The 25,980-nt window shown below is 36.1% G+C and overlaps 2 protein-coding genes across 6 annotated transcripts in view; one reads left to right on the forward strand and one right to left on the reverse strand.

Annotated features, from left to right (window-relative positions):
* Positions 1 to 13,574, reverse strand: part of ZPBP (zona pellucida binding protein) — a 154,735-nt gene extending 141,161 nt beyond the window's left edge. For 2 of the 3 annotated variants that reach the window (XM_017868568.1, XM_017868566.1), the window contains exons 1-3: positions 13,383 to 13,574; positions 9,749 to 9,829; positions 1,916 to 2,041 (exon numbers count right to left, since the gene is read on the reverse strand). In XM_017868568.1, coding sequence (XP_017724057.1) covers positions 1,916 to 2,041; positions 9,749 to 9,829; positions 13,383 to 13,509 — 334 coding nt within the window. In that variant the 5' untranslated portion in view covers positions 13,510 to 13,574. The remainder of the gene's footprint in view (positions 1 to 1,915; positions 2,042 to 9,748; positions 9,830 to 13,382) is intronic. The other variant, XM_017868569.1, reaches the window with a different exon arrangement.
* A 42-nt stretch (positions 13,575 to 13,616) lies between these two features.
* SPMIP7 (sperm microtubule inner protein 7) overlaps positions 13,617 to 25,980 on the forward strand; it is a 69,841-nt gene continuing 57,477 nt past the window's right edge. The window contains exons 1-4 of one of the 3 annotated variants that reach the window (XM_017868565.1): positions 13,617 to 14,045; positions 16,711 to 16,938; positions 23,824 to 23,916; positions 25,287 to 25,384. In XM_017868565.1, the coding sequence (XP_017724054.1) occupies positions 14,021 to 14,045; positions 16,711 to 16,938; positions 23,824 to 23,916; positions 25,287 to 25,384 (444 nt within the window). In that variant the 5' untranslated portion in view covers positions 13,617 to 14,020. Of the gene's footprint in view, positions 14,046 to 16,198; positions 16,939 to 23,823; positions 23,917 to 25,286; positions 25,385 to 25,980 lie in introns of those variants that run through there. The other 2 variants (XM_017868563.1, XM_017868564.1) reach the window with 2 other exon arrangements.

Below are 25,980 nucleotides of genomic sequence, written 5' to 3' on the forward strand. Positions count from 1 at the left end.
ATATTTGGAAAAGTAGGAAAGTCCACACACCAAAAAGAGTTAATTCATCAGAATAGTATTAGGGTCAGAGTGGGAGGTACAGAACTTGTTGCAATAAAGGCAATTCCTTTGTAAATAAACAATACTGAACAGAAACAGAGAAAAAGAGAGACACCAAATCTAAGACTTGCTCCCTATGATTCATAACACATCCAAACAACTTGAGTATTTTCTCCAAAGGAATGTACAAGTGATCACATAATTACATGATTTATTTGGCTCAAATTAAGGGAAACTATCTTTGAGATATTCATAAAATGATAAGTACAGTGTAGTTTAAACTACAGTCCAAAAAGCTTCTCCATTCTTCAAACTTTAAGAAATTAGACCTCTTCCAGTCCTTTCTGAAATAAAAAGCACAGTGTTCTTAATAAGCTTTACAACTGGTAGACAGTGACCTATGATAAAATACTGTATTGAAAACTGTAATATAATCATAAAGTTAAAATACCAGAATTCCCTAAGAACGGTTTTATAAAGGTAAAACCAGTGTAGTAACAGGATTGTATCTTTACCTGGAAATAACTACATTTATGAATACCTACTTTTCTATTATAAAAGTGAGTACAATAAATATTGCTCCTACTTAAAGGATAAATTGAATCTCATTCTATATTTGCAACATAAACTACAAGACCTGGCATGTCACCTTGAAGAAAAAATTTCAAATTTCAATTTCCAAATCAAAGGAGCAACAAATGACAATAGAAAATTCAATGCTTAAAAGTTTCTATTTTCAACTTGCAGAGTTTCAATATACACATGTTTCTATTACATTATGTGCTACTATTAGAGAGCAACAAAAATAAAATCTGATTGTATTTCCAGTATTGGGTGCTTTTACACCTGGATCACTTCTGTGATTTATATAAGCTGCAAAACCTATTAAAATTTCTGTTAATGAGTCCTGCTGATCTCATGAACAAACTGCACAATCACTCCTACTTTGCTAGTGTTGTGAGGCAGAGGTTATGTCTGATCTTTCTATCCCCCATAAAACCTAGCACAGCAGCTTCCATCAAGTAGTCACTCACTAAATGAATGATGAATAATTTGTCCTAAGAAAAACACAGACTGACCTAAAGAGGAGATTAACTCTTTAAAATTACCTATTTTAGAATCAACATAAATATCACAGAAACATACAGCTGAGATCTCTTAGCTACATAAATATGAATTAAAACATATTTTAAAATTACTATTTCCTACGCTTCTTTAGCAAGTCTTTGTATAAATATATTGCTCTCTTTCATCCAAGAAAATAAAGTAAGCCTGTAAGGTTTATCCACAGGCACGATCTCAAAATACCAATAAGATTTTTAAAAAGAAAGGAAAGAAAATATGGTATATAGAGCAATAAAGAAAAACTTTCTCTGAGGGTATACAAAAATGACTGAACAGATCTTCAAAATGAAAACTCATTAATCTATATTTTATGCAAGGCTAGAAACAAAGTCAGCTAAGTTAACTGTCGCTTTTAAAACTACAGTGTTAAAATCAGCTTTTATCTAATTAAAAAATTATAATAAAAGTAAAATCTGTATTTCATGATTAAAAAACAAAAAGGTGACTAGAGGAAATATTAACCAAATCAGTCATAAAAACAGTCATTTCTAAGTGAAAAAAGTACCTTTTGGGGATTATAGATGCTTTGAGAACCCTCTAAACAGTTCATTCTTAGAGTATGTCTGTATCAAAATAAAATATGTAAAAATGGGAACACTATCTACATTGCTAGCTCTAACTCCAAAAGGAAATCACAAAAAAAAAGAATTGAGGAAATAACATAAATATGTATGAGATACAAACATTCTTTGTGTGTTGCACACAACTCAGATACATTTATTTAATTATAATAATTGAAACAAAATCCTACCTGAAACAATTTTTCCTTTAGGCCCATGCCATTGGAATGATGGGTCTATCAGTTCAGCATTTCGCAGTCGTTGCGTTACACACAACACATGTGGACTCTTTTGATGGAGCATGACATACACTTTCACTGAAAATACAATATTTAAAATGTTCCAATAGTATTTTATGTTCTTTTCTTTCTCTATAATGTATACTTTTGTAGTTTGGATTACACGCAATAACAAGAGTACTATGAATTATTGCTATTACCTGATAAAAACTAAATTTCATTGCATTTTATGTAATTAACATTAAAATATATTATGTATTTGTATGTATGTATGTGTATGCATGTATGTGTGTGTACATGTATCCCCAACCTGAGCATAATGTGTTAGTACTTTTCACTCAGAGCTCATGTACACTAACCTGTTTTATTCTCAGAATATTATTTCAGTAACAAAGTATTAATACTGTATCTATACTTTATCTGTTTTGTAAAGACACCAAACATGATTAGAGCTTAAAAATTGTTTAGATGCATTATTCACAATGATGTAGCATGATGTACTGAATAAAATGATAAAGTGATTAAAAGTCAGCAAATTTATGCTTGTATTGATTTTAAATATTAAAGCATTTTGTTCCATTTGCTTTGAAATTTAAATCCTGATAAGTAAGCAAAACTAGTATCCTTTAGGAAATACAAAAGGAACTCGGTAAAGATTCCATTGTTTTAAGTTTACTCATAAGTAAACTTTTAGGAAAGGTTCCAACAATCCTTTAGACACTGCATGGCAACTCTTCATTGACACACTGTATACAAAGATTTTTGTGATCCAGTAAAATAAAGAGAATCAAAATTCTCTTTGACTTTTAAGAGACTTCCTCTAAAGTTTTACCATAAAGCATGATGTTTATTGAATGTACTTTTAGGTACATACCCTTCCACAGGTTAAGAAAGTTCCCCTCTGTTCTTGGTTATTTGTTTTATCATAAACATAAATCAGCACTGAATTTTAAGAAATGTTTTTTCTATGTTGATTGAGGTGATTTTTTTTCTTTTTGAATACTTTAATGAAATGCTTGCATTAATAGAGTGCCTAACTTCTTTAACAACTTCTTTAATAAATGCTTACCCCATAAATTTTCACTCCTCAGCCTGATTTACTGGCACCACTCTCCATGATCTGTCTTTTGCATATATCTCAGTATACCTCTTTTCACACCCTCTGTCCTAACCATGCCATAGCAGCACACAGCATCATTCTTTTGTGATTTATTGGTGTAAGTTCCTCCTCATCTTTGGAAAATCAGCATAAGTATATCCTTTGTGCTTTGGCTTGACAGTACCTCATACCATGACTGTACCCTTCCTCTCGCCCCCACTAATCCCTGTACCTATTTCACAGCAAATATACATGAATCCAGAAGAGTTTCCCAATGCAAGATCAACATACAAAAACAAATAATATTCCTCTACATCAACAATAATGCATTAAACCATTTTGCAGGAAAGAAGATAATATTTAGAGTACAATAAACAAAAGTCCCTCTATAATCAAACAAGACCTCTGTGGGGAACATCTTTAGACTCTAGCAAAAGACATAAAATTAGACCACAATGCCATAATCATGATTGTATAAACATAACTTTAAAGATGTCAATTTATTCCCAAATGTATTTATCAACACATAAGCAAAATCCCAGAAGAAATTATTTAAGAAGCTCTTCAATACTGATTCTAAAATCCATTAGGAAGATTAAAGCTTCATAAATATCTGAAACAATTCTATAAGAGAAAAGCAAAGAGGAGGGACTAGCAATAAGAGTTACTGAGATATATTAACATTTACACTAAATAAAAAAAGAGAGGCCTGGTGTAGGAACAAATAATGGGTCTAGGGGAAAAAATCAAATTGGTATAAATAACTGATATATATGTGGTAGACGTAGTACCTAAAATCACTGGAGAAAATATAGATTATCAATAAATTATAGCTAAAAGTTATCTCAAAATATATGCAAAGGTAAACTTACATTTATACCACTTACCGTATATAAAAATAAATTCCAGGTACACTGAATTCCTGAAGGCAAGTCATTATTTAAAGCAAATAATACCTTTTTGTCTGAACCAGTTATAGAAAATTATTTTAATGCAAAAAGCACAAATATAAAACTACTGAACTCAACTTCTTAAATGGTAACAATTTCTGTTTGATCCTGTATAACATAGGCAAAGTTAACAAATTTGACTGTAGGGAGAGGATATTTGCCACAAAGTTAATAACGTATTTATAACTGGAATATAAACAATATGAAAAAGAACTCCTTTGAAAACAACAAAGAAAAGAATGCACAGAGGCAACATAATCTTCAGCTTAGCAAATGTGGAAAAAGTTGGGTAAAATTTTGTGCTGATAAGGATGTGGGAAAATGGGACCCCCTCAAGTACCACTGAAGGAAGTGTGAACTGGTGCAGCCTTTTTGAAGAACAATGTCAGTGAGATTGAGAATGCTCAGGTCCTATGATGCTAAAACCTTTTCTCCTGGATAATACAATCCCAGAAAACTTCTGAACAGGTACCAAAAAAAATACAAAATGGCATTTATTATATACACCAAAAAAATAGTATAAACTAAAAGTACAACAAAATATAAATAAAGGCTCAGTGAATTAATACATGAGTTAATGAAAATGGAAAACTAACTGACCTGAAAAGAGTATACAAAAGGTGAACGAGTTAAAAAGATGGTCACAAATCTGAAAAGTGGCCAACACAGACAGATGCCAAGATCTTACATGACAGAAGAAACGGAAGGCACAAAAAATCACGCAGTCCAAATTATGGGCCAAAACCAATGAAATATCATATAATAATCTACTCAGAGATATAAGAACTACCTAGTGAATTGGAATGGTAATCTATTTTAAGAATTTAATATTATACAATAAAAGAAAATAAAAGGGAAATTAGTTACCCAGATAACATTTTATAATTCAGCTTTAAAAGTTGTCATTGGGGAGATGAATAAAAATGGCAGAATAAGGAACTCCAAAATTATCTCCTTCATAAAAGTAAAGAGGAAAATGTAGAAATTATCAGAATAAATATTTCCAGAACTCAAACTCAAAATTAATCAAATATAGCAATCCAGAAAACATTTATTCAAGAAAAACAACTGGATCTGATTTATGGGTTGATTGTGTCCTCTCTCTTATTAATATGTTGAAGTCCTAATCTCCAGTACTTCAGGATATAAACTTATTTAGAAATAGTCTTTACTGAGGAAGACAGGTTAAAATGAAGTCATCAGGCTGGGTCCAAATCCAATATGACTGATCCCCTTATTAAAAGGGGAAATTTGGAAACAGAAAATACAGAGGGAAGAGGATACAGAGTGATAGGGAAAAGATGGTAATCTAAAAGCCAAAGACAAATATCTGGAACAGATTCTTTCTTCAAAGTCTCCAGAAGAAACCAACTCTGTCAACACTTTGATTTTTGATTTCTAGCCTCTACAACTGTAAGACAATAATTTCTGTTGTTTAAGCCACCCTGTCTATGGTTCTTTTGTTCCAGCATCCCTAAGGAACTAATTACAATCGGTAGAAACAGTGAGCTTGTAGCATTTTAACGTGCCTGATTACCATGCCTCCTTTCCCAGCTCCGCAATAAGGAGTCATGACAACCAACAGTTTACAATCCCAGTGAGAACCAGCAGCCTGGCAGCCAATGGAAGGGGCAGGCATGGTTAGGATGCCTTCAAAGCCTCCTTCCCAGAGTACTATCAGTATGTGACCTGTGAGTCAACATCCTTGAAGATCTCACATTAAAGGCTGTCCGTGCTTGACCTGACTTGGACTTCGCCTACTGCAAAAAGCCTTTTCCCCAAAAGAATTCATTAAAAACAAGTAGAGGCCCTCATTTAACTTTGTAACTGCCTGATATAGTGAGCAACAATTGGGGAAAGCAATAGGCTAACCAAAACCCTTAAGAGGAAAAGCTGGGGAATGTCATGTCCACAGGAACTTTGAATTGTTCTGAATATTCCTGAAAAAATAGCAGGACATATTCATGCAAAGGACAGTGTACATGCCCAGGACAATCTGTATACTCAGTAAAGATGAAGAGGCCTTAAGTTCTCTCCTTTGGCTGAAATTGAGGTTCTGCACAGCCTAAAGTGAATGATAAGGTAGAGTTGCCAACTATCTGAAAAGTATGTCACAACATGCACAAAGACACCCTCAGCAAAGACTAGGAGACTAACTGGTTCAAGATGTTTAATAAAAACTCTGTCCAATCATTAGCCGAACTAAGTTAATTAAGCAGAGATTTCAGTGGCTATGTGATAAAGAATACAAAACTTACACAATTAGTTCAGAAACTCACTGAACAAATACGTGATATCAGCAAACAGCAGCAACATCACACTCTGGGAAGTAGAAAGAATCTTATTTCCAGTGTTGCTATATTATTGTAAATGTCAAGTTTTCAACTAAAAATACGAGACATGCAGAAAACCAAGAAAATACGACTATGTGCATAAAAAAGGTAGCCTACTGAAACAGACTCCAAGGAAGGCCAATTACTGGAGAAAGACCAAATGTTGGACTTACTGGATAAAGATTTTAAGTTAGATATTTCACATATGATCAAAGAAAACCATGTCTAAAGTAATAAAGAATGTGTGATATTCCAAATAGAAAATATAAACAAAGATACAAAAATTATTTTAATAAACTGCAGATTAAAAGTACAATAACTGAAATGGTAAATTAACTAGAAGGAATCAATAGCAAATTGAGAAGGCAGAAGAATCAGCAAACTTGAGGATAGGTCAAGTGGTATTATCCAATCTGAGAAAAAGAAGAAAAAAAGAATAAACATCAGTAACTCAAGAGACCTTTGAAAAAGCATTAAGCATATCAATGTATGCATAATCAGAGTCCCGAAAGAGGGGAGAGAGAGAAAAAGAATTTTTTTAATAATGACAAAACATCCCAAATTTGATTGAAAACATGAATCCACATATTCAAGAATTCAATTAACTCCAATTATGTTAAACTTAAAGGAAATCCATAGTCAGACACATCAAAATCAAACTGTCAAAATCCATAAACAAGGAGATAATCTTGAAAGTAGCAAGAGAGAAGCAACTCATCTCACACAAGTAAGCTTTGATTAATAGTTTCTCATAAAAAAAGTCATAATGAAATAGAAAGTCTGAATAGGCCTAAAATGAGTGATTAAACTGGTAATCAAAAACCTCCCACAAAGAAAAATTCAGCACCAAATGAATTCACTGGTGAATTCTACCAAACAATTAACAGAATTAACAACAATCCTTCACAAACTCTTCCAAAAGACAGAAGAGGAGGTAATTACATACCAACTTGTTCTATGAAGCCAGTATTACCTTAAAACCAAAATCAAAGGCATCACAAGAAATTTACAGACCAATTTTCCTTATGAACATAGCCATAAAAATCCTGAAAACACTAGCAACCAAATCCAGCAACATAAGAAAGGATTATACATCATAATCAAGTGGAATTTATCCCAGGAATGCAAAGCAAGTTCAAACTACGAAAATCAATGTGATGCATCATATTAACAGGATAAAGAATAAAACACACATTATCATTGCTATACATGGAGAAAAAGCATTTAGCAAAATTCAACCCCTTTCACAATAAAAGAACAAACTAAGAATTGAAGGGAACTCCGTAACCCCGATAAAGGGTTACAAAAAACTCACAGCTAACATCATACTTAATGGTGAAAACTGATACCAGTTTTACATAACATCAGTATGAAAATATCAATTGTGTTTCTATATGCTAGCAATGACCAATCCAAAAACCAACTGAATAAAACCATTCATTTACAATAGCATTGAAAATAATAAAATATTTAGGGGTAAATTTAACAGAAGAAATGTAACACTTGCACACTGAAAACTATAAAATATAATTCAGGGAAACTAAAGATCTAAATAAATTGAAATAATGGAAAGACACCCCAATTTCATAGATAAGAAGACTTAATATTGTTAAGGTGACAATACTCCTAAAATTGATCTACAGATTCAATGAAATCTCTGTTAAAATCTCAATAGACTTTTTTGCAGAAATTGACAAGCTGATTCTCGAACACGGAATTGCAAGGGACCCAGGGAAGACAAAGCAATCTTAAAAAGAACAAATTTGAAGGATTCACACTTAATGATTTCAAAACTTATTATAAGCAACAATAATCAAGATAGCAAAGTATCAGCATAAGAACAGATATATAAATCAATTGCATAGTCCAAAAATAAACCCATACATCTGGGGCCAATTGCTTTTCAATACAAGTGCCAAGCCAATTCAAAAGAAAAAGAATAATCTCTTCAACAAATGGTGATAAAACAACTGGAGAGCCATGTGCTAAAGAATGAGTATGACTTCTACCTTGCACCATACACAAAAATTAACTCAAAATAGATCAGAGGCCTAAATGTCAGAGTTAAAACTACAACATTCTTATAAAGAAATATAGGAATAACACTTTGTAACCACTGATTAAGCAATAATTTCTTAGATATGATACCTGAAGCACCAGCACCATATAAAATATAGAAATTAGACTTCTTTATCAAAGTTTAAAACATATGCTTCAAAGAAAACATTAAGAAAGTGAAAACACAATCCACCAACTGGGGAAAATATTTGCAAATCATATATCCAATATATAGAATATATAAAGAACTCTACAATTCAACAACAAAAAGAAAACCACCCAATTTAAAAATGGGCAAAGGACTTGAATAGGTATTCTGAAAATGACGTATCCATATAGCCACAAAACACACGAAGAGTTACAACATCATTAGTCATTAGGGAAATGCAAATCAAAACCACAATGATACCAGTTTACACATACTACGATAGCTATTAAAAAAGAAGATGGACAATAACAATGTTTAGGATATTGGAAAATTTGAACTCTCATACATTGCTCGTGTGAAAGTAAAATAGCTTAGGCTCTTTAAAAAATAGTTTGGCAGCTCCTCAAAATATTAAACATAGAGTTACCATATGTCCCATATGTACTGCTAGGTAGAGAAGTGAGTATTATTTCACCCTAAAAAGGAATGAAGTATTTATGCACTCTATAACGTGGCTGAACCTCAAAAACATTACACTAAGTGAAAGACAGACACAAAAGGGCACACAGTGTATGACTCCATTTATATGAAATTTTCAGAACAGGCAAAACTATAGAGACAGAAAGTAGATAAGTACTTTCCAGGGCTGAAGAATGATTGCATAATGGATTAGGTCTTTCTTTTTGGGGTGATGAAAATGTTGTAAAATTAGATAGGGGTAACAGTTGTCCAATCTTGTCAATACACTAAAAACAACTGAACTGTGCACTTTAAAGAATTTTATGGCATGCAAATTTGCTACAACTTAAAAAACACCAAAACAAGCTGTAGTTGCTACACTTCATGTGACTATTGCAAATCTTTGAATCCAAAATATGTATGATTTGTATTACCATATTTGCACTACATACATTTAATATTATAGCTAATTATTATATAATAAAAATCCACTACAGGCAACTTTAGATAACTTTTAGAAATAATTATTCTTTGTACACTTATGCAGTCATAGCATACAGTATTAGAACTGGATGAGTCTACCCATATGCAAACAACTTTAATCCACTTCTCTAGAAAGAAAAGGGCCTTAGGAGACTAGGATAACTGAAGAGCATTAGCCTTTTGGACAAGGTTGATAAAATTTAAACAAATGCTAATAACTTATTTAAAAATTAGTGAAAATATATTCATGAATACCTGGAAAACTTGTCGATCCCACGATTTTCACTGAATCTTTGGTCAAACGAAAACCTCTTGGTAATCGAACCAAGTGTCCAACTATCAAAAAAAAAGATCAACAATTTGTCTCATTAGATATTCTAAAATATTCAAGTATAGTATTACAGTATCTTTGGTATTGGTTGAGGGGAAGAGCCATAATTCAATCTCCTCTGACAGTTGATATCACTGGTCCAACTCTATTCCCCCTCAGACGATCTGATAAATTTAATCTACCTACTGCTTCTCCATATTATATCTCACCTCTGATTTTTTCTAAATCCATTTAGAATACTCTCTTCATTATTAGAAGCTCACATCTCCCACAATTCAAGACGCAAATCACAAGTCCCTTCTCCTTCAAACCTTGTTTGTCCTTAGCACTTCTTACCTGCCACAGTACATCACCAGCACCTTTTTAATAACACTCATTCTACACTGTACTATAGTTCTTTGTTTTTAATTTTCATAAGTTTTGGAGGAACAGGTGGTATTTGGCTCCATAAATTCTTTAGTAAGGGTTTTCAGATTTTGGTGCACCCATCACATAACAAACACTAAACCCAATTTGTAGCCTTTTATCCCTCACCCCCTTCCCACCGTTTCTCCCACCCCTGAGTCCCCAAAGACCATTGTATCATTCTTATGCCTTTGCATCCTCATAGCTTAACTCCCACTGATAAATGAGAACATATAATGTTTTGTTTTTCCATTCCTGCGTTACTTCACTTATAATAATAGTCTCCAACCCCATCTAAGTTGCTGCAAGTGCCATTAATTCATTCCTTTTTTATAGCTGAGTAGTATTCTATATACCTATATATATACATATACACACACATTTATGTGTGTATATATATATGCCCCCCCCACACACACACATATTTATATATATACCATACACCACAGTTTCTTTATCCACTCGTTAACTGATGGGCATTTGGGCTGGTTCCATGATTCTGCAATTGTGAATTGTGCTGCTATAAACATGTGTGTGCAAGTATCTTTTTCATATAATGACTTCTTTTCCTCCAAGTAGACACCCAGTAGTTGGACTACTGAATCCAATGGTAGTTCTACATTCGGGAGTTCCAATGTGTTCTTTAGGGAATCTCCACAATTTTCCACAATGGTTGTACTAGTTTACATTCCCACCAGCAGTGCAGAAGTGCTCCCTTTTCACCGCATCCACACCAACATCTATTAATTTTTATTTTTTGTTTATGGCCATTCTTGTGAGAGTAAGGTGGTATCATACTGTGGTTTTCATTTGCATTTCTCTGATAACTAGTGTGGCATTTTTTCATATGTTTTTTGGCCATTTGTATAACTTCTTTTGAGAATTGCCTACTCAAGTCTTTAGCCCACTTTTTGATGGGATTGTTGGCGGTTTTTTCTTGCTAATTTGTTTGAGTTTCCTTGTAGATTCTAGATATAGATTCTAGATATTAGTCCTTTGTCAGATGTATAGATTGTGAAGGTTTTCTCCCATTCTCTGGGTTGTCTGTTTACTCGGCTGACTGTGTCTTTTGCTGTGCAAAAGCTCTTTAGTTTAATTAAGTCTGGCATTTTTGTCATTGTTTTTGTTGCATTTGCTTTTGGGTTCTTGGTCACGAAATCTTTGCCTAAATGGTGCTGGGATAATTGAAAAGCCACATGCAGAAGAATGACACTGGATCCTCATCTCTCACCTTATATAAAAATCAACTCAAGATGAATTAAGGACTTAAATCTAGGACCTGAAACTATAAAAATTCTAGAAGATAACATCAGAAAAACTCTTGTAGACACTGGCTTACATTGTACTACAGTTCTTGATGCACACATATCATTCTCCTTATTAGATTATAAGCTCCACTGATAGTGGGATCAATGTTTATGTTAACTTATCAAATATCAGTATCAAACACTATACCTTGCACACTGTAAATATTAAATAACAATTGTGAAACATATTCTGATAGTCTTCATTGTTAAATGAGCAAATGTGATGGGCATAATAATGTGAGGGGCAGTATAAAAATGCAATAAAGCATTATACCCAAATAGCCTTTAGCAGACAGGAATAGCAAAGTGCAAAGAAAAGGATGTGGTATCAAAGCCAAAGGACTTGAGTTTAAATCCTAATTCTGCCATATACTGGTTTTAGGAAAATCACTTTTGACTCTAGGAGTTTCAGTTTTCTCATATGCAAAATGGGACTAATAATAATTCCATCCTTACAGTTACTGTAGAAAATGAGAATACTGTAAAAATTGTAAAAAGGTATATAAGAGGCGTCACTATTCATCACTTATAAGATACTAACTGCTTATTCTATTTATTATACCTCAAAGGTCTAATCTCATTATTTCATCAAAAGATCACCAGGTAAAATTTTAAAATAAAAACCCTTTCACACCTAATACACGACCATGAACCCTATCCAAGAAGTTTCTTTCTCCTACATGGCAATTGATGGCTATCAGTTATTCATATACTTATAGAATCATCATCTTTGGATTCCTGATGCCTGGACTTTGATTTTTAAATCTCTATTCACTCCATTTACTTACTTTCTCCTCCCCCATCCCCTGCCTACCTCCACATTCCTTTACATTTATATTCTTGGAGGACTTCTTTTTCTCATTATTCCTTATTTGAACAACTTTTTTCATATGAAGCAAATCTGTGATTTTTTCAATTCTGGGGTATATTTTGTTTTATGAGTCTAGAATTTCAACACGAAATAATGCAGCCCAAACCTTTCTAGTTAAAGAACAGTTCAATTAAACTTTCACTTCCTTCCTCAGTGTTTGTTCATCAGTATCTTAAATGTATTTTTTGTTTGTTTGTTTGTTTTTTGAGACAGAGTCTCGCTCTGTCTCCCAGGCTGGAGTGCAGTGGCTGGATCTCAGCTCACTGCAAGCTCCGCCTCCCAGGTTCACGCCATTCTCCTGCCTCAGCCTCCCGTGTAGCTGGGACTACAGGAGCCCACCAAGGCGCCGGCTAATTATTTCTGTATTTTTAGTAGAGGCGGGGTTTCACCATGTTAGCCAGGATGGTCTCGATCTTCTGACCTTGTGATCCGCCCGAATCGACCTCCCAAAGTGCTGGGATTACAGGCGTGAGCGACCACGCCCGGCCTTCAGTGTATTTTTAAAATAGTATAGAAAAGTACTTCAATTCTTTAGAGGTCAAAACTTTAAAATCGCATTATTTCCTATATTTTACAGCTAAAACCAATAGATGGCGCTCCACCATCACGGATAATTTCAAAGCAGCACGTTGCCTATTCACTTTGAAAAACACTGAGCACATCATTAGAGTTCACACACTGAAATGCAAACCTGGCAGATGACCCATGGACTGAATCAAGGAGTTTCTTAACAAAGCAATTTAATTTTAAAACTTCAACTGTGGGTGATCTATCTATACCTTAATTTCCTGTCATTCACTCCTCTATGCAAATACAGAGTGCGACTTCTATAAAAAAACAAACCTTTCTTGTCACGTATTAGTGAGCAAGGTGTCTATATAACAGGGATGCACGTGACACAAGAAAATGCAATTCGAAGAGTGGGGGAAGCTGCGGTTGTCCCTGCGGAGCTGGCCCGGCGGCGCGGACCCTCACCTGATGAGGGCACCCGCACGAGGAAGGCGGAGATAAAGAGGAGGATGGCGGCCTGAGAGAGCAGGGAGCCGGCGGCCCGGGTCCGCCGCCTGCCCCGCCGCGCCGGGCCGAGGGCCAAGGCCTCCATCCACACGCCGCCGTCGCCTGCCCACCGTCCGCGCGGAAGGTCGTTAGGCAACGCGCCTCCACCTGCAGCCGGAAGTTGGCGGGCGGAGGACCGGAACGACGGACCTGATGGACGTGCTCCCACTTCCGCCGGAATGGTAGACTGGGGGTCCGCCTGTGTCTCCACATAGCTAGTGGGGCCTGCACTCGCCTGCTTTGCTGTGCGGCCCCCAGGCCTTCAGGACAACACCGTCACGCAGGGCATCCTCAAGAACATAAGTGATTTGTCCAAGATCCTAGAGCTGAGAGAGAATCGTTGGACCCCAAAGCCAGTGCTTTTACCTTTGCAAAGGGTTTGTGATCAGAGGGAAGGCCCTTTTTGTAAGCCAGGTGGTAGATGTGGGACCAAGTTTCGAACAACAGATAGTGAGAATGCATGAGTTAAGACGTGTAGAGCCCTCAGTGGATTGCTTTGATCTAGTAATGTCAGCAGCTAGTATTTTATGGATGTGTGGAACTTAATTGGGAGATAAATGCAGTACACAGTGGGAATTAAAGGTAAGTAAGGCCTTCAGCCTCAGAAAGAAGCTTGATGGAAGGACAGAGGAAACAACCATAGATGAAGTTTACTTTCTAAAATAGACTGGAAAATCATCTTATAGTATCACCTAAATTCAGCAAAACATACAAAACCATCTATCCTGTGTGGGAGACCAGAATATACCTTCTCAAATATGAAGGATTGCTGCCCTGAAGACAAGAACCAGCGGATGCAGGAGAGATGTCCACCTTCCCTCTTTTTACCTAGAAGCAAGACATAGATTTAGAAAGACAAAGAGGTATCCTGCCCTGCTCCTTTAACAGAGAAAACAAAGGTTAACCACTGAAGACAGCTTCAGACCCTCATTAGCCTTGAAATGATACCAGAAGAATTAATATTAGCTTTTTTTTAAACCATCTTTTGTCTGCTATTTGTTTGCTTAGCCCAAGTTACTGCCTATAGAGACTCAGAGTCGTTTTCCTTTGTCACATCTCTAAAATTTTCCTAATCTTTGTTGAAGATGCTGTACAAGCTGGAATTCCAAGATGCTTCTTTGAGAACTACTCATTCTCTGGGTGTTCCTCATATATAAATGAAATATATTAATGAACTTCTGTTTTTCTCTTGTTAATCTGTCTCTTGTAAAGGATTCATTCTAAGTACAAAGTTATGGGGATTTTTTTTTCCCATACACAGCCTAAGAGGCCATTTATAGCCAGAACTTGTTTTAGAGAAATTGAAAGAGACTCATGCCTCTACTTTTCTGCTGCTGGAAGGATTTACTTAATGGGAGCAGAGCTGTGATAGAAATAAAGCAGTTGGTGCAAATACACTGAAGAATGAAGTTTGAGCAACTAAATATAGAATGCCTAATTACAAATGAGTTATCACTTTTGATATGAAGAAATGAGTGGTCATGGGTGGGCTAAAAACTGTCACTTGATATACTATGATCTGGATGAGTGATTTAAGACTGACAGTCTAGCCACCTAATTTGATCTCCTCACTTGTTTAATAATATATCTCAAAATTGTGAAGACTTTCAGTGGGGCATAGGCATTCTGATTATACCAAGCATATCACCCTTGACAGTTGGCCTGATTAATGATTATGTGCCTGACTCTTCAAAGCTAGAATCTTGCCTGTTCTAACATTTTTGCTGCAGTAAGGATGATGTGAACTTTTACCCCAAATTCTAATATTTGGATTTCCTCTTATAGTAGTTCATGCAAGATGAAATTATCCAGATATTTTAAATGAACCAATATATTAGTGATTTAAATGATATTGTGTGTGTAGACAGTTAACTGACACCCATTGTGGTTTCCTAAAATGAATTTAAAACTCTTACTGTTCTTACTCTGGACACTATGGTAAATTTAAGGGAAGTAAAGACAATTTAGGGCATGTAAATATGTACCTGTACTTTCTATATAATTTTCTGTTTTTCTTAAAAATTAGATATACTGGGGCTGGGCGCGGTGGCTCACGCATGTAATCCCAGCACTTTGGGAGGCTGAGGTGGGCAGATCACAAGGTCAGGAGATCAAGACCATCCTGGCTAACACGGTGAAACCAGTCTCTACTAAAAATACAAAAAATTAGCCAGGCGTGGTGGTAGGCGCCTGTAGTCCCAGCTGCTCAGGAGGCTGAGGCAGGATATTGACATCAACCCAGGAGGCGGAGCTTGCAGTGAGCCGAGATCGCGCCACTGCAGTCCAGCCTGGGCAACAGAGCGAGACTCCATCTCAAAAAAAGAAAATTAGATATACCAATTTAACTTTAGTAATGTTTGTATTTTGCAGTGCATTTATATTTACATTTATTTAGATAGCAAGTGTTATATCTATAAATACTTAATTGTAGTCACATACATACTTTTGGGAAATATATTGTCACTGAATTAACTGCTTTATTTACCCTCCTTAAATATATTTTATACCCATAAATACCAACTTATGGAAATTTTTAAAATAAGTAAATGAACACAGCTTTCCTGAGCACCAGGGAGAAAAGTATCATGGAAATATTAGTACCAAGGCTATTTTTGTTTTTCTTAAGAATTATGACATACATAATAAATGGTTCAATGTGTTAAGAGTTCTAGCCGTTGCCAAGCAACAAGGGCTCTGCTTTTTTCTCCTTCTGTCCTGTTCCTTCATTGCCCTATTCTTCCTTTGGTGGAGGAAAATATTTACCTTAAAAAGAAAAGCAAAATTATCTGCCAACATTTAGAAAGCTGAGTCAATTTTATACTAGTTTAACACTGATCTTGAGTTATTGGAAATAGAGTTTATATACTTGAAGGAATTATCAGAAATACTTTATAGTTATCAAAACTTCTAAAGAGAAAGGCCATGGATGTAGAGATTCAGGACACACCTGGAAAGATAGGTATCTCTAAAAGGTCCATCCTTTCAGGAACTGTTGAGAATATAGATTACCCACACTATTGTGATCGCTTAAGAAAAATGAACATGCCTTTTGTGAAAGGTCTTGAGAACAGACATAACTATGGCAGATTTGAAAAGAAATGCAACCCTGCTTTTCTTAAATTTCACCCTTATCCCCCTTCAGTTTTGCCAGACTATCATTTACATTATCCTTATCCCCCACCATATGGGCCACATTATCCATTATTTCCACTTCGGGATGATGTGACCTTAGGTGATTCCTGTTCAGGGTTTATGAGTCCTGGTGGTGATGCTGATTTAAATCCTGGCATTGGCAGAACCATACCAACCCTAGTGGATTTTAGTGATGTGAAACCTCAACATCGAGTTCCCAGACCAGACACAGGATTTCAAACAACAATAAAAAGGCAAAAAATTCTATCAGAAGAACTGCAACAGAACAGGAAATGGAATTCCAGGGAAGTACCGGATATTTCTATCAGAGCAAGACTTGGAGGTAAATGAAGTGACATGAACTTTATATTTTTTAAATACTTAAGGGAAGAGAGTATGGACATAAGATTCAATATTTGGGCAGTTAAATTTACAAAATGACAATGATGTGAAAAGGTTTTATTTTAAATTACAGATTATAAGAAAGGAATGATAAACTTTATAAACTTATTTGTAAAAGAAAATTTGTTCTCTAAGAAAAGAACATTCATTAAGTGATTCACACAAATTATATAACATTATTTATTCTAGCTATATGGATAAGCTTGTTTTACCAAAGGGGAATTTATGTATCACTTTGATAATTTTATAGAATTCTCCTTATCTGTCTCTCTACTTTGAAAGAATTAATTCACTGATGATTATGAAAGAGTTAGTTTTAAGGATTGAAATAAAATGGGAAAAATTTAAGTACTTGAACATAAACTTTTTGGTTCCAATAAGAACAGAAGCTGAAATGAAGCAAACTGCATAAATAGCTCCACAGCCACGGAGGCAGGATTGATGACTCCTTACTGATATCTGCACCATGTGGTTTCTCTGTAAGAACTCCTGTAAATGGAGTTCTTCTAAATGATAAGAAACACCTCCAAAAGAAAGCCATAGGTACTATTTCCTGTATAAAAGCTGTCTGGCAGACAGGAATGTAAAAAGATCAACATTTTTTAGCTTGTGAAAAGGAAAGGGCCAGATGCTATAGGAAGAAGACTTTTAAACATTATTCCAAGAAATGATAGGTTGAAGAAATGATTTAGCAAAGCTAACATAGGGCTAAAATGGTGTTAACAGACTTTGCACCACCAAGTCAGAACCAAGTATAGAGCTCATCTGTCCCATGTATTTCACTACCTGAATCAGTGAAACAGAGGAATTCAGAGAACGGGCTTTATACTCAGACTATCTGGCCTTGAACTCTGGCAAAAAACTAAGTTGCTGTACAACCCAGGGCTAGTTACTATTCTCTTTATGCCTGTGTAGCCTCGCTTGTAAAACTCACCTAAGAGTAAAACTTCATAAGATAATAGTAAGGGCCATTTTATGTAATTCATGTAAAAATACCTAAAATAAAGAATTAATGTCAGATTGTAAGAAGTCCAAAATTTTCAGTTTCTTCATACATAAATTAGGAATAATAGTACTTCTTTTATACATTTGTAAGAACCAAATGAATTAACACTTGTAAAGTGCTCAGCAGAATCCCTGAAACCTGATAAAACATTTCATTAATAGTAGCTATTATTATTAGCTATTAAGAGTTTCAAAAAGTAATACCTGCAATTTGGGGACAGAGTTCAATATAATTTGTCCTAGGCTTTCAATGACTTTGTACATCCTGGAAACAATCATTAATTGTAAATGATAAGTACTTTCAGGTTTTAAACCTAAAAACACATTATTTCTAATACATTCTCATAAAGACGGACATTTCAGAATTAATTTCATCACACACCGGTATGCTCTTCAGTGGACTTTCACAAATATCAAAGAAAGATCATAAAATATGATATTGCTGATTTCTTCTTGCCCCATTCCAAACTTGTGTAGACCTTTTACTGAGTTTAGCACTTCCTTTCTTGATCCAGTTGCCTCTTTTTATCATCTACCAATTAACTCTTCTAAACTTATTCTAATTATATTCAAATCCTTTATAGAACTCTGCCTCTCATTGCAGTAGATGATCCAGTCTTTGTTATCACAGAAGAAATAGAACTTGTCTATTGTCACTTCCTTGATTGTCCTCCACTTTGGCCTCCTGATATCAATATTGATACCACTTTGTATGTCTTTCTTTTTTTAAACCATTGTATTAAGTCACATTGCATGACAAAATACCAAAGACTGGGTGGCTGAAACAACAGATATTTTTTCTCATAGTTCTAGAGGCTAGGAAGCCAAGAAACAAGGAATCGGTATATTTGATTGCTGGTGAAGACCTTCTTTCTAGTTTATAGAAGGCTTCTTTCTCCCTGCATCCTCAAAGAGTGCTCTAGTCTCCCTTCCTCTACTTAACACTAATGTCATCATGGAGGTCTTACCTTCTTTGCCTCATCTAAAGCTAATTACCTCCCGAAGGCTTCACCTCCAAATAACATCACATTGGAAGTTAAGCTTCAACACACGAATTTGGGGTGATACAGACATTCACCACAACCATCTTTATAGTTAATTAGTATTAAGTAGTATATTCATACTGTGCACCACCATCCATCTCTGGGATTCACTTCATCTTGCAAAACTGAAACTCTTTACCCATTAAACAACCCCCTATTTTCCTCCCTGCCAGGGGTTATGAACTCCTGGCAACAACCATTGTATCTTCTGTTATCTATGATTTTGACTACTTTAGTTTCCTCACTTAAGTGAAATCACGTATTATTTGTCCTTTGTGATTGGCTTATTTCACTTACCATAATGTCCTTCAGGTTCACCCATGTTGTAGCATATGTCCAAACTTCCTGTGTGTATTAGGTCTATTTGGCCTATGTTTTATTCAAGTACTCTATGTCCTTATCGATCTCCTGTCTGGATGTTGTATTCATTATTAAAAGTGAGGTACTAAAATATCCTACTATTATTGTATTGATGTCTATCTCTTCCTGCATTTATGATTCTCTTGACCTTGGTGAACATTTTTTTGTGACAGTTTTCTGTCGGGTACATTATTTAACTCCATTTTATTAGGATTGGTTTCTGAAAATCTATCTTCTTCCTTTGTTTGGAGGATCTTTGCCTGATTCTTCATTTTCCTTGACTCTCTGTGGAGGTGTTCACACATTAGACAAAATAGGCACTTCTTCCATTCTTCATGACCTGGTTTTGAAAATGAGAAGACCTTCACCCTTCAGCCTGGCCAGAGATTTGGGAACCTCTGCCAACTGTTTTCCTTCCCAGGGGAATCTGAGAGATGGGATTTTTGTTCACTTACTCTATGCTGAGGAGGGGGTGAGCTATGGTGTCTACTAGCCCAAACTCCCATTTCCATTATCTCATAGGCAACTAGACTGTGCCAGATTCATCAGAGTTTCATGATTGGTAGGACAGATACTGTTTTTTGGGCAGCCCCAGAGAAGCTGGGGTCCTGAATCAACTCTTGGATCTGTGATGACTATCTCTAGATCTAGATCTGTGGCATCTGCAAGCCCAGGCTGCTTTCTCTGTCTTCTCCCAGGGGGTTAAACTATGTTGAATTTATCAGAGTTCCAGGACTGGTAAGATAAATCCTAGTTCTTTAGGCGACTACCAAGAAGTTGGTGTGCTGAACACATGAGTGAATCAACCTTTTCTAGGGGCTGAGAGCGAGGATTATTTAAAATCTGCTTACTCTGTGCTGGGCATATGGGAGAGTCTGTGCTGTCCACCAGTCCAGAATGCAATCTCTGTTCACTCTTGGATCATTAGATTGTACCAGACCCCTCAGGGCTCCAGGACTGGCAAGCCCAGAAGCCAGTCCTCTGGGGAGCCCCCTTGGAAAAGTTGGGGTGCTAAACATGGGAACCAATCGAGGGGAGAACACCCTGAGTAAATATGGGAGCTAGGAAATCTCTTCCTGATTGTCTGGTACTGCACCAGGGGCAGGGAATCTGCAAGAGGGTGACTCAAATCTCCATATCAGCTTCAGTGCGTCTGTTTTGCATTCTGTCGAGGTGCAGGAGCCTTTCAGTTCGTTTCTGTATTTCTCACAAAGGCAACTTGTTCATGAATTGTTGCTGAATCAGTTTGTTAACTGGGGAGAGGAAGTTCAGAGTTTCCTACTCTGCCATCTTGCTAAGGTCATTCCCCATAAATTTTGTTGTTTAAATTTTCATTTTTCGGCTGAGCGCAGTGGCTCACGCCAGTAAGCCCAGCACTTTGGGAGACAAAGGCGGGTGGATCACGAGGTCAGGAGATCGAAACCATCCTGGCTAATATGGTGAAACCCCATCTCTACTAAAAACACAAAAAATTAGCCAGGCATGGTGGTGAACGCCAGTATTCCCAGCTACTCGGGAGGCTGAGGCAGGAGAATGGCATGAACCTGGGAGGCGGAGCTTGCAGTGAGCCGAGATCACACCACTGCACTCCAGCCTGGGCGACAGAGCAAGACTCTGTCTGAAAAAAAAAAACAAAAAACAAAAATCGTTTTTCTCAAGATAATTTCCCATTTCCTTTATGATTTCTTATTTGATCCTTTGTTTCGTGGCATCGTGTTTAATTTCTATATGTCTGTTAATTTTCCAGTTTCCCTTCTTTTGTTGATTTTTAGTTTCATTTCATTTCGACTGGAAAAGACACTGTATGATTTTAACCTTTTAAATTTATAAAGAAGTGTTTTGTGGCCTAAAATATATTCTATTCTAGAGAATGTCCCATGTGCGCTTGAGAAAAATACATATCCTGCTGTTGTTGGGTGAATTGTTCTGTTAGGTCAAATTGTTTTATAGTGTTGTTCAAGTTCTCTATTTCCTTATGGATCTTTGTCTGATCATTCTGTTATTGAAAGTGGATATTAAAGTATCCAATAATTATTGTAGCACTGCCTAGTTTTCTCTTCAATTCTGTCAATGTTTATTTCATGTATTTTGAATCTCTGATATTTGGTGCATATAAATAAAATAGAGAATAGAAAAGTGACATGTACAAACAACTAAACCTAAAGCTGTCCTTTTAAAAATCAACAAACATGATCTACTTTAGCTATATTAAGAAAGATAACTCAAGTAAGACCATTAACAAAGGGCATTTTAGGTGTTATGAAAACCTGTATATAACCAGTAGATGGTAGAAAATACATGTAGAAAAGACAAAATACATAGAATGGTTCTTGAATTTTTCTCCTATTATAGTTTTTGCATTCCTTAAAAGCACAATATTATGATATTTTACAATAAAAATAACAGGGCCTATGGGAAAATAGGGTTCATGGCAGATGCCCTCAAACTCATATCATTTTATAGATATGAATCCTTCTCACAATAAAAATATGGTCATGGTTTTAAACATTTTAAATTCCTAAGAAGTAAGGAAAATACTATAGTGCTTTCCTTAACAGAAGACTTGACATTTGCTTTTTGGTATGAAAGTGATGAAGTGGGATGGTGAGTATGAAGAAGAGATGAATGGTAGCTTGTCCAAAAGTGATCCTCAGCAATTCTCCCTGTTCCTGCATGTGCCTGCCACTCTTGCCAATAAACTCTGTTTACTTCCCACATTGACATTGGGCCCGGACATTTGACTGGCTTGGGCCAATTATAAGTTAGTAAGTATTGTGCAAATGGAGACTTGATAAGCACTTGCACATTGGGATTAGTCCTCTTCAGAGTCTTCTCTGGGATCTCAGTCACTATCCTGTGAAAGACCAACTTATGCCCACAGAAACAAATACAAGACACTTGCTAGTATGCCCACCTAAACCCCCAGTTAATGGTCAATACCAACTTGCCAGCCATGTGGGTGAGGCCATTTTTGAACCTTTGCAGCTATTGAAACTGACACCACGTGAAAGAACCACCCCCAACTCTCTTCTGAATTCCGGGAGAGAATAAGTGGTTGACTTAAGCCATTAGGTTTTAGAATTGTTTACTTTTCAAATAGTAGATACTGAAACAGAGTGGAGGAAAGGATATCCTCATACTTAGACTTAAATTTGATGACTCTGAGGTGTACTTCATTGTCCTGAGTCCTTCTAATCTGTCTTAACGTTAGAATTCAAGTTTTATTATTTTCCTATTTCCCTGCTTTTTCAAAGCAGTTGTTTGAATGGCTCCAAATAAAATAGATACCACAAAATGCCATCCTGTTGCTCTTGGCACAATAGACTTCTAGAGAGTTTCCTTTGTCCAGCTGTGTTACAGGCAGAATCATCCTCATGGTTCTTAAAACCGAAATGACCATGGGATTCAGCATTCCTTTCCTCCCTTTGCTTTGTCCTCTCACCTCTGTGTCTGTATTAGTTTTCTCTTGCTGCTGTAGCAAATTGACACAAACTGGAACGTTTACAGTGAAGCCCATCAATCACAGTTTTGTGGATCAGAAGTCTGGGGAATGTCATCTGGGTCTTCTGTTTAGAATCTATGATAATAATAATGCCAAAATTGGCCGGACACGGCCGTGGCTCATGCCTGTAATCCCAGCACTTTGGGAAGCCAAGGCAGGCGGATTATCTGAGGTCAGGAGTTCAAGACCAGCCTGGCCAACATGGTGAAACCCCATCTCTATTAAAAATACAAAAATGATCTGGCCATGGTGGCATGTGCCTGTAATCCCAGCTACTCAGGAAGCTGAGGTGGGAGAATTGTTTGAACCCAGGAGGTGGAGGTTGCAGTGAGCAGAGATCGTGCCACTGCACTCTAGCCTGGGCAACAGAGTGAGATTCTGTCTCAAATAAATAAATAAATAAAGCCAAAATCAAGGTATTATCTTGATTCTTATCTAGAGGGTCTGGGGAAAAATCAACTTCCAAGCACATTCAGATTGTTGCAGAATCCAGTTTCTTCCATCTAAACTGTTTATTTCTTCATACACTGTCAGCCAGGGGACTCTGTCTGCTCCTAGAAGCTACCCATATCCTACTCATGTGATTGCCTCAAGCTTCAAAGTCGACAATGGTGCACTGAGGTCCGCTGATACTCTACTCTCTAACTGGCCCTTCTAAACCCACAGACTATCCAGCATCCACTTGTTCTGTATTCCTCCTTTACAAATCCCCATTGCAGATTCTGTCACGAGTTTCTCAGTCAAATATTGACTGAATTATCATCAATCATCATCATTATCATCATCATGAAAATAGTATTACTACATTAGTACTAAAAATACTAATGATATTACAAACACTAATTGTTAATTAATAAACATGTTGAGCACTTAAACTACATGCCATAGTTTGCTTATTTCTTTGTATTAATTATAGTTTTTATAACGCTGGCAATAGTCATTAAGGCTGAGGAAAATGAGGCTCAGATGGGTCAAATAACTCATGAAGGTCACTCTGGAACCCAAGCAAGTAAGTATATATATATAATATATATACTTGTAAGCATATATATATAATATATATACTTGTAAGCATATATTATATGTAATATATAATGTATATACTTGTAAGTATATAAGACCATATATAATATTTATATATACAATATATAATATTAGATAGGTGGCATCTGTGATAGAGCTCCACCAGAGTGACACCCACAGATGACCGTGGAGCTCCTATCCTTCCCTAAGCACCTCTCACAATGCATCTCTCTCTTGCTTCAACATCTCTGTGCTGTCCATCCTGATCTCAAATTTTAACTTTTAAATTTACATTTTGCCAAGTTGGATTAATTCGTGGAACAAAGCTATGAGGTAGAGGACCAAGTCAGAAGCCCCGAAGGGATAAGAGAAATGATCTCTATGGAAACTACTAGAGGCACTGCAGTCCTTCAACTATGCTAGTCACCTGCCCAAACCAAAGTAATCAATCTATCTTATGAAAACCTTTCAAGGGCAATTCATCTGCAGGTTAAGTCCGAGGTTTTCATGCCCTGACCTTGGACTATTTCTTTTGCTTATCTTCTACCATTTCCTATCTACCATTTTACAATGTGCTATACCTAACATTTTTTAATTTCTATATATATTAATAGGCTCTCGCAGAGCAGGACTACCATTGCACATACTGTTTCCCTTCCTGGAACAACTACCCTTTCTCTACTTCTCCTTTTTCATCCAAGTTCTACTTAATTGTCAAGATTAGATCAGGTGTTATCTTTGGGGAGATGTCCCTAAGCCCCAACAACCTGGTTGGACTAGGTATTCTTAGGTATCCTTCCTATGCACCTCCACAGCACTCTGAGCTCAGCTATTGCTGTATTGCCACACCATATTGAAATTATCTACTTGTATGTTTGTACTTTCTATTTGCTTATGGACACCTCAAAACCAGGAGCCCTGTTTTTCATCTTTATATAAAAGCTTCCAATTACAGTGTACCAAATATTTTTGAAGGCTGCTTTTTATATCTGTTAGTTTTTTAGGACTTCTAATCTATCATTACATGAATTATCTGCATAATAACCAGACTCACCTTGTGTCACCACCATCCTCAACATGTCTGTGTGCACATACATCGATGTATAGTACCAAATAGGTATCTTCCAATAATAAGTAAGAAATAATAAGTGATTCTGCACTATTATAATTAGGCTCACATAGAAATTCCAGAGCTATTCTGTTCTCACAGCTGAAAGATCCAGAAAAGTTATTAAATAATCCATTAAAAAATGAATTACAATCACACAGTCTAGCTTCTAACAGTAAATATTTCTGTTGAAAAGAACTTTTATTGTGTTTTAACCAAAATCCCATTCACTTGTTTTGTGTTTTCAGGTTGGACAAGCCCGATGAAAGTTACTCCTTTACAACCTCATCATGAAGGATGCTCAATAAGTCACATATTTACCTTTGATGAGGAGGCAACATGTGCAGTAAGATTTTCTCGCTGAGTGTTATCATACAATATACATAATTAGTTTATTTCATTGTTTAGTTATTAGATATTGTATGCCCTAGACGAATAGCTACTATGTATATAGTTCTTCTTATGTTCCAGGTATTGTGCAGACCCTTGCAGTCAAGGTATATTATGCATTACCTTGCATCATTCCAACAATACCATGGGGGAGGAGTGAGTAGTAGATGCAGCTGGTGCCCATCACAGACTCCCTTCACTGGCAAGTGTGTCTATTCCCAGTAGCAATGAGTGATGACCACTGAAAGGCTAACAGCCACAAGACTAGACGACTGCACCTTCTCATGCTGTCTCTTTCAAATTTTGGTCAGTGACTGACTTCCTAGGGCAACAGATAAATGCTACTCTCCAGCTGAGACTGCATTCTCACTAACTTCTTTTCCTTCTCCTATTCTACTGTCTTCACTCCCCTTGGCCTGAGGGCATTCCCACAATATATCACTTGAACAACAACCCTGTCTGAATCTCTGCTCCTTAACCAGTAGTGTTGTTATTCTCATATCATTTGAGAAAACAGAAGCCCAATGATGATGAGTAACTGACTTTTGATAA

The sequence above is a fragment of the Rhinopithecus bieti genome, unplaced genomic scaffold, assembly GCF_001698545.2.
Source record: "Rhinopithecus bieti isolate Rb0 unplaced genomic scaffold, ASM169854v2 scaffold_3527, whole genome shotgun sequence".
Classification (NCBI taxonomy): Eukaryota; Metazoa; Chordata; class Mammalia; order Primates; family Cercopithecidae; genus Rhinopithecus; species Rhinopithecus bieti.